Source organism: Notothenia rossii, assembly GCF_949606895.1.
Source record: "Notothenia rossii genome assembly, contig: scaffold_160, whole genome shotgun sequence".
Lineage (NCBI taxonomy): Eukaryota > Metazoa > Chordata > Actinopteri > Perciformes > Nototheniidae > Notothenia > Notothenia rossii.
In genome coordinates, this window is record NW_027640153.1 from 62,501 (window position 1) to 72,500 (window position 10,000).

At 41.0% G+C, this 10,000-nt stretch overlaps 2 protein-coding genes across 2 annotated transcripts; both read left to right on the forward strand.

The window, feature by feature from the left end:
- The first annotated feature begins 2,937 nt into the window (after positions 1-2,937).
- Positions 2,938-6,899, forward strand: LOC307027025 (uncharacterized protein). Its single transcript, XM_079695205.1, has 7 exons — positions 2,938-4,088; positions 4,722-5,078; positions 5,203-5,377; positions 5,554-5,849; positions 5,974-6,140; positions 6,232-6,489; positions 6,601-6,899. Exons 1-7 carry the CDS (start codon positions 3,740-3,742, stop codon positions 6,826-6,828), a joined length of 1,830 nt encoding a protein of 609 aa, XP_079551331.1. The 5' UTR covers positions 2,938-3,739; the 3' UTR covers positions 6,829-6,899.
- LOC307027024 (uncharacterized protein) lies at positions 6,863-7,849 on the forward strand (the record flags this gene model as incomplete). The annotated part of the gene is made up of 2 exons (XM_079695204.1): positions 6,863-7,195; positions 7,358-7,849. 2 exons carry the CDS (start codon positions 6,863-6,865, stop codon positions 7,463-7,465), a joined length of 441 nt encoding a protein of 146 aa, XP_079551330.1. The 3' UTR covers positions 7,466-7,849.
- Between the last annotated feature and the right edge of the window lie 2,151 nt (positions 7,850-10,000).

Here is a 10,000-nt window from a genome sequence, read left to right on the forward strand (position 1 = left end):
CATATTTATATTGATGTACTTGTACTCATGGGGAGGTCCCAAAAGTCAATATGGGGGCCCATTAGAGCATATTTATAATGATGCACTTGTACTCATGGGGAGGTCCCACAAGTCAATATGGGGGCCCATTACAGCATATTTATATTCATGTAGTTGTACTCATGGGGAGGTCCCAAAAGTCAATATTGAGGCCCATTACAGCATATTTAGATTGATGTACTTGTACTCATGGGGAGGTCCCAAAAGTCAATATGGGGGCCCATTAGAGCATATTTATAATGATGCACTTGTACTCATGGGGAGGTCCCAAAAGTCAATATGGGGGCCCATTACAGCATATTTATATTCATGTAGTTGTACTCATGGGGAGGTCCCAAAAGTCAATATTGGGGCCCATTACAGCATATTTATATTGATGTAGTTGTACTCATGGGGAGGTCCCAAAAGTCAATATGGGGGCCCATTACAGCATATTTATATTCATGTAGTTGTATTCATGGGGAGGTCCCAAAAGTCAATATGGGGGCCCATTACAGCATATTTATATTGATGTACTTGTACTCATGGGGAGGTCCCAAAAGTCAATATGGGGGCCCATTACAGCATATTTATATTCATGTAGTTGTACTCATGGGGAGGTCCCAAAAGTCAATATGGGGGCCCATTACAGCATATTTATATTGATGTACTTGTACTCATGGGATGGTCCCACAAGTCAATATGGGGGCCCATTAGAGCATATTTATAATGATGCACTTGTACTCATGGGGAGGTCCCAAAAGTCAATATGGGGGCCCATTACAGCATATTTATAATGATGCACTTGTACTCATGGGGAGGTCCCACAAGTCAATATGGGGGCCCATTACAGCATATTTATATTGATGTACTCGTGCTCATGGGGTGGTCCCACAACTCGATATGAGGGCCCATGGGGAGGTCCCACAAGTCAATATGGGGGCCCATTACAGCATATTTATATTGATGTACTTGTACTCATGGGGTTGTCCCACAACTCAATATGAGGGCCCATGGGGAGGTCCCACAAATCAATATGGGGGCCCATTAGAGCATATTTATAATGATGCACTTGTACTCATGGGGAGGTCCCAAAAGTCAATATGGGGGCCCATTAGAGCATATTTATAATGATGCACTTGTACTCATGGGGATGTCCCAAAAGTCAATATGGGGGCCCATTACAGCATATTTATAATGATGCACTTGTACTCATGGGGAGGTCCCAAAAGTCAATATGGGGGCCCATTACAGCATATTTATATTGATGTACTTGTACTCATGGGATGGTCCCACAAGTCAATATGGGGGCCCATTAGAGCATATTTATAATGATGCACTTGTACTCATGGGGAGGTCCCAAAAGTCAATATGGGGGCCCATTACAGCATATTTATAATGATGCACTTGTACTCATGGGGAGGTCCCAAAAGTCAATATGGGGGCCCATTACAGCATATTTATAATGATGCACTTGTACTCATGGGGAGGTCCCAAAAGTCAATATGGGGGCCCATTACAGCATATTTATAATGATGCACTTGTACTCATGGGGAGGTCCCAAAAGTCAATATGGGGGCCCATTACAGCATATTTATATTGATGTACTTGTACTCATGGGGAGGTCCCAAAAGTCAATATGGGGGCCCATTACAGCATATTTATATTGATGTACTTGTACTCATGGGATGGTCCCACAAGTCAATATGGGGGCCCATTACAGCATATTTATATTGATGTACTTGTAGTCATGGGGAGGTCCCACAAGTCAATATGGGGGCCCATTACAGCATATTTATATTGATGTACTTGTACTCATGGGGAGGTCCCAAAAGTCAATATGGGGGCCCATTACAGCATATTTATATTGATGTACTTGTACTCATGGGATGGTCCCACAAGTCAATATGGGGGCCCATTACAGCATATTTATATTGATGTACTTGTAGTCATGGGGAGGTCCCACAAGTCAATATGGGGGCCCATTACAGCATATTTATATTGATGTACTTGTACTCATGGGGAGGTCCCAAAAGTCAATATGGGGGCCCATTACAGCATATTTATATTGATGTACTTGTACTCATGGGATGGTCCCACAAGTCAATATGAGAGCCCACTTCAGGGCTCCCACATCTCAATACGGTATAATGCAGGTATACCTATGGGGATTTTGGCGATGTCCCACATCTCTATATGATTTATAAGTGGTTTGGTTTATTATAATGACATTATATTTAATAATAATAATGCAATTTTTATAACTATTAAAGGAACTTATAAATTGAGTGCCAAGGGTAACATCTCAATACGGTATAATGCAGGTATACCTATGGGGATTTTGGCGATGTCCCACATCTCTATGTGATTTATAAGTGGTTTGGTTTATTATAATGACATTATATTTAATAATAATAATAATATAATATAATAATAATAATATAATAATATTTTTATAACTATTAAAGGAACTTATAAATTGAGTGCCAAGGGAGGGGATCGAACCCCGCCCTTCCACACCAAGGAGCGACTCCCATTCCATTGCCCTACAAGTGGCGCTAAACTTACTTGGACAAAAGTATTATATATAGACTCCACTATAAAGTAAAAAGACATTTCTCTATCGTTTTGGCGATCAAAATTGACAACAAAACACATCAAATCACATCTACAAATCAATACGAAGCTAATGAAACCACTCTCAGACTCCTAGCGTGTTTACTGATGTATATATATATATACCTATGGGGATTTTGGCGATGTCCCACATCTCTATATGATTTATAAGTGGTTTGGTTTATTATAATGACATTATATTTAATAATAATAATAATAATATAATATAATAATAATAATATAATAATATTAATACTAATAATGCAATTTTTATAACTATTAAAGGAACTTATAAATTGAGTGCCAAGGGTAACATCTCAATACGGTATAATGCAGGTATACCTATGGGGATTTTGGCGATGTCCCACATCTCTATATGATTTATAAGTGGTTTGGTTTATTATAATGACATTATATTTAATAATAATAATAATATAATATAATAATAATAATATATTTATAACTATTAAAGGAACTTATAAATTGAGTGCCAAGGGAGGGGATCGAACCCCGCCCTTCCACACCAAGGAGCGACTCCCATTCCATTGCCCTACAAGTGGCGCTAAACTTACTTGGACAAAAGTATTATATATAGACTCCACTATAAAGTAAAAAGACATTTCTCTATCGTTTTGGCGATCAAAATTGACAACAAAACACATCAAATCACATCTACAAATCAATACGAAGCTAATGAAACCACTCTCAGACTCCTAGCGTGTTTACAAGCTTTTCACATCACACCATTGTGTTTTAAGCATTTTAACGCTACATTTTCATATGTTTTCCGTCATCAAAATGTAAAAACGACATATCCAATCAAATCTACAGATCAATAGGAAGCTAATGAAACTATTCCAAGACCTCTAGCATGTTTAGAAGTTTGAAAGACTCATCAAAAGTATCAAAATATTTGGGGTTATTTTTTGTGGTTAACCTAACCCTGAACCACTTTAATAGCTGGCGGGAAAACTCTTGTTTTAGCGGGAAAACTCTTGTTTTAGCGCGAAAAACGGACCAATGGTTGTGAAGCTATTTGTCACATGTTACTTCTCTATATAAAGGAGTTGACCTGCGCATTTTGACGCAAAACCCAGTTATTACAATGGAGAAGGTTTGCCCCCTGTGCAATAGAGGATATACAGCCTTAAACCAACACCTTAGGGTGTCACATCTCGTGAAAAATATTGAAGAGAGGGAAAAACTAGTGTTACTAGCAAGTGGGAGGCTAAATATCCGTTTTGAGGCATGCCCAGTGCAGTCCTGTGGCTCACTGAAAGGAAAACGTCTGGACAGACATTTGAAGAGGAGCCACACCGAGCTGTCCGAGGGAGCCAAAAGTGAGTTGCGCAGCAACTTGAAGAGGCGTCTTATATTGGGGAGTTTGGTGGCGCTGAGGGCGAGCAACCCTTCGGTGCCAATGGTTTCAACCCTAGACCTGGATGAGGCGGCAGGTATAGTGATCATACTGTGTGTGTGTGTGTGTGTGTGTGATAACGATATCTCAATGTGTTAGCGGGACCTTTCCAGGTCGTTTTCGCCATCGAAACTGAACATAAACACTCCAATTAACATCTAGAGCTCAATACGAAGCGAATTAACCTACTCCCAGATTCCTAGCGTGTTGAAAAGTTAGCGAGAAATGTATCCAAAGTATCCGAATATTTAGGTGAAAATGTAATTATTTAACGATATCTCAGTGTTTTACCGGGAGCTTTCCCTGACTTTTCCACGGTCAAAATGAAAAGATGACATATCCAATCGAATCTACAGATCAATAGGAAGCTAATGAAACTATTCCTAGACCTCTAGCATGTTTAGAAGTTTGAAAACGCATCCAACGCTTTTTTTTTCTGCCGTGAAAAACTTTAATTTTATTATGTTTTTAATTAATGTTTTATTATTGTACTCCCATTGTGTTATTTAATATTGTAGTTATTGCCTGTTCAGCACTTTGGTCAACTGAAGGTTATTTTAAATGCATGACTGTGCTATATACATCAATAAAGATTGAGATTTAAGCACTGGCATATACATGAGTTATACAATATTATGTAATAACAATATAATATGCCATCACTTTTCAGGCCTAGAAGAGGAGAAGGAGGTGGAGGAAGAGGAAGGAGAGGAGGGAGAATGCCAGGTGGCCAAACTGAAGGCTGAGGTGGCCAACCTCAAGGATGAGGTGGCCAAGCTTAAAATACAAGCTAAAGAGCAAAATGATGGCCTTGAGCTTTCACAAACGTACAATAGGAATTTAAAAAGAGCCTATCTTAGGCTTAAGCGAAGTGCGGCGAAGGCAAAGAAAAACTCGGTGATATTTGGCACTGCGGATGTCCTGGAGCATTCCCTCCCACAGACCTCAGAAGCGGACGAGGGGTCCTCAGAAATACCTTCTGGGACAATCCTGTGTCCCCCCTTCCCGGACCACATCCGCGCCCTCAGTGAGTGCATCTCTCCCTACATATGGTAGAATAAATGCCATGATCATTATAGAGATCATTTGTTGTCCATTGTCCACATGTGTTAATCGTCTAGTAAGAGATTGTTTTCCTTTTTTTTTTCCAGACACCTTATTGGAGGAGTACAAGGAGCTGCAGGAGGGACCTCACCCAAATGCCAAGCTACTTAACAATGTGCAGTCCAAGCTGCACAGGATAAAAAATTTTCTTGGCTGGATGAGCAAGGGGCAGTCTGGACTTGCCAAACTGGAATTCCTTAACAATCAGAAACGTCTTAAGGGGTACGTGACTCAATTATTTGTAGCTTAATTGTTGTCACACACACACACACACACACACACACACACACACACACACACACACACACACACACACACACACACACAGAGGTCAATAGAAAAAATAATATAACAGGAGGGTTAATGATTATCTTTGTGCTTGTTTCTTTGTATTGTAGATGGGCGGTTTATCTCGTTGATTGCGGGATGGCAAGGACCACCAGCCTGCATTATCTGAAGAACGTCAGGCAGTTCCTGGTTTACGTGAAGGAGACCCCACCTAAAACCTCGCGCCTCGGCCAGAAAGATCTGGTGATGGGCATCAGGTATCTGAAGGGTGCGATAAAGGGATGGAACCGCCATGTTGTCCAGCACCAGATGAGCGTGAAAGGCCGTAAGGACGCGGTTATGCACACGGTGGTGGAGCTCCAACAGTGCCGCAGATTGGCACTGTTGGCCATCCCCAAACTGCTCTGTAAGTTATAATACATATGTTATAATTAACAGGGTGATGTAGCAATGTTATAATTAACAGGGTAATGTAGCAATTCAAATCAATTGATGAAATAACACATATTCTATTTCCCTTGTCATTGCAGCAAAACTGGAACAACTCCACACAAATTCGAGCCTGTGGAAGCTGCAGGGGTACGTGGCTGCCTACCTGGCCTCCCTCTATGGGCACCGCCTGGGAGTGTTCCTTAACATGACGGACCTTGAGGTCACCGAGGCAGTTCATGGCGATAAAGATGACTACTTGCTCAAAGTAAACACTTGATTTCTCCTATTTTTTCAAAGTATATTCAACCCACATTCCTTGTATGTGTAAACTTAATTGTCATTCTGATTCTGAATAGATGACACACCACAAGACTAATGAGGCCTTCGGAACCGCTAAGATGCTACTAAACCAGGAGGAGTACGGCTGGCTCCTCAAATTGATCGCATTTAAGACAAAGTATGCATCAACAAAAAAAATGTCACCGTTTGTGTTTTTCAACACCACATTTGGAAGGAATCGCAACCTCACAAAGCACCTACAGATGGTCTGGTCGGAGATGCAGTTGAAGGGGGATGTCAACTTCATAAGCCTGCGGACCGCCGTCGCCACCTTTGTAAGTGAAATGACACTAATGTAATACTGTAACTGATCTACTGTGCTCATTTTTACCTCACCTAAGCTTTGCATTCTGCTCTTGTGTCTTTTCTGCCTTTGTCTGCTTCAGGCAAGAGACAGACATGGCGAAGACTCTGTGCAAAGGAAGAGCATGGCGAGGTTGATGTGCCACGACACGGCGACGGCCGACAGACACTATGCCATGGACCTCTCCGTCGAACAGGCCCGCATTGGTCGTCTCCTCTTCGAACAGGCGCAGGAGACGACCAATTCAAGGACTCGGCCTCAGACTGAGGTAATTAAAAGACAAGAGTCATGTATAATTACTCATGTATAGTGCAGTGTATAGAAAGATAACTGTTTTCTCTTTTATGATCCAACAGGAGGAGGAGGAGGAGGAGGAGGAGGAGGAGGAGGAGGAGGAGGAGGAGGCGGAGGAGGAGGAGGAGGAGGGAGGGAGGGAGGAGCAGGAGGAGGAGGGAGGGAGGGAGGAGGAGGGGAAAGGGACGAAGAGGAAGAGGAAGGAGGAGCAGGAGGAGGGAAGGAGGGAGGAGCAGGAGGAGGAGGAGGGGAAAGGGACGAAGAGGAAGAGGAAGAGGAAGGAGGAGCAGGAGGAGGAGGAGGAGCAGGAGGAGGAGGAGGAGGAGGTCAGGACGAAGAAGAGAACCCCAAGGGTGACCAGGAACCATGCAGACTTAAACAGGGTAGTCAAAATGTCACAATTCAAAAAAATGTAGTAAAATATAACATTGAAGATTTAGATTTTCTTTGAGATTAAAAACTTTTAAAATACCACAATATGACTATGTATGAATCCCAACGTGACAAGTTAATTAAAATGTGCTTTATATTTTGTGTGCCAACAGAGAAGGTGCCTGATTATGCTGTCGCCACTTAAAAGAACCAGCCCATGCAAAAAGCCTCAGCACCCCCGGCGCAGTCGGAAGGGGAAACCGCGGAAACGTTTTCCATGAATGTGTTCTAGTCCGTAAATGTTTGTAAATATTTGTTGTTATTTCATGTTCTTTAATTGTTGTTATTTCATGTTCATCAATGTTCCTTGTTGATATTTCATGTTCAGAAATTATTGTTATTGTTATTTAATAGTGTAAATGTAAATGTTTGTAAATATTTGTTGTTATTTAATGTTCTTTAATTGTTGTTATTTCATGTTCATAAATGTTCCTTGTTGTTATTTCATGTTCAGAAATTATTGTTATTGTTATTTAATAGTGTATGTTTAAATAAATGTTTTCAATTGTTCAAAGTAGTATTCTGGTAATTTCTTTATGGTTCTGCTAAGTCATGTTGTGTCTAGCTCTGATACACTTGGTTCTATATACATACATATATGCAGTGGGTTTTAATATTAAATCATATTTATAAGTGGTTTATTATAATCACATTATTATATTGAATAATTCCAAAATAATAATAATAATAATAATAGTTATTATAACTATTAAATAACAGTTATTATAACTATTAAATAACTATTATAGTTATTATCTCTTAATTCAACTAATCATCTAATTCAAAAACTGAATGCCAAGGGCAAGAATCGAACCCTGCTCTCTCACACCAAAGGGCAACTCCTTATCTGTTGCGCCACAAGTGACACTAAAAATTATTGAACACAAGTCTTACAAAAAGACTCCACAAGTAACACATTTCTCTATCGTTTTGGTGTGGCATGTTCAGAATATGCTAGATTGCAGATATAGCAATATTTTAATAAAATATACACAGACACACATTTTTGATAGGGAGGTCGCAGGGGCCCCACATTTTGCAAGCAGGTTCAACACAAGTTAAGCAACAATCTATCAAAGTCTCGGAGCGCCACGCACCTTTTTTCAATTTTTTTCAATTTTTTTCATTTTCTCCCCTCCCCCACCACAAGCCTGTCAGATTCTAAACTCCAGACAGGATTTTGTGAGAAAGTTGCCATCTTTTGGAAAAAACAATTCTGGGTGTTTTACAGTTTCCATACTTCAGATTCCTGATCTGGGTCCTATTTATAGGCCCCCTGTGAAAAAAATATCTCTTTAGCCCTTTCAAAAGTCATGCAACACAGCAGCTTTTCAAAAGGCCTTAACCGAAGGTTTTGTTACATTTTAAGCCATAAGCTTTGACATTTAGCGCGACCAGAGGCATTAATCTGCATCTGCTCTCCGAGGCGGTTCCAACGACACCAAGCTCAAAGCCGTCGGACCTTCCTAAGTGGCGTATACAGTGCGTCTACCATCCACAGTTGACCTTTGACCCTTGGAGCTTTGTTACATTTTAAGACGTTACCTTTGACATTTAGTTGCACAAGAGGCATCAATCTGCATGGAAATTCTGAGCCCGTTCCAACGACACCAAGCTCAAAGCCCTCGGACATTACTTTGTGCCATAAAGGTCACCGTACGGCATCAAAACGTGACCTCTGACCTCAGTTTGATCTTGTTGAAGGTCGCAGGGGCCCCAAATTTTGCACGCGGGTTCCACACAAGTTAAGCAACACAATCTCAAAGTCTCGGAGCGCCACGCACATCTTTTCAATTTTTTTCATTTTCTCCCCCTCCCACACAACAAGCCTGTCAGATTCTAAGCTCCAGACAGGATTTTGTGAGAAAGTTGCCATTTAAAAAAAAAAAAAATTCTGTGTGGGTTACTTCAGATTCCTGTTCTGGACCCTATTTAGAAGCCCCTGGTGAAAAAATGATCTCTTTAACCTTTTCCAAAGTCATTTAAAAAGTCCTAAAGCAGTTTCATCTCAAAACGCCTTAACGGAAGGTTTTGTTACATTTTAAGCCGTTACCTTTGACATTTAGTTGCAAAAGAGGTCCCAATCTGCATGGAAATTCCGAGCCCGTTCCAACGGGACCAAGCTCCAAGCTCTCGGACCCTCCTTTGTGCCCTATAGGTCACAGTAGGCCATTAAAACGAAAACGCCTTAACGGAAGGTTTTGTTACATTTTAAGACGTTACCTTTGACATTTAGTTGGAAAAGAGGCACCAATCTGCATGGAATTTCCGAGCCCGTTCCAACGAGACCAAGCTCCAAGCTCTCGGACCCTCCTTTGTGCCCTAAAGGTCACAGTAGGGCATTAAAACGAAAACGCCTTAACGGAAGGTTTTGTTACATTTTAAGCCGTTACGTTTGAAATTTAGTTGGAAAAGAGGCACCAATCTGCATGGAATTTCCGAGCCCGTTCCAACGAGACCAAGCTCCAAGCTCTCGGACCCTCCTTTGGGCCCTAAAGGTCACAGTAGGGCATTAAAACGAAAACGCCTTAACGGAAGGTTTTGTTACATTTTAAGCCGTTACGTTTGAAATTTAGTTGGAAAAGAGGCACCAATCTGCATGGAATTTCCGAGCCCGTTCCAACGAGACCAAGCTCCAAGCTCTCGGACCCTCCTTTGGGCCCTAAAGGTCACAGTAGGGCATTAAAACGAAAACGCCTTAAGGGAAGGTTTTGTTACATTTTAAGACGTTACCTTTGACATTTAGTTTCACAAGA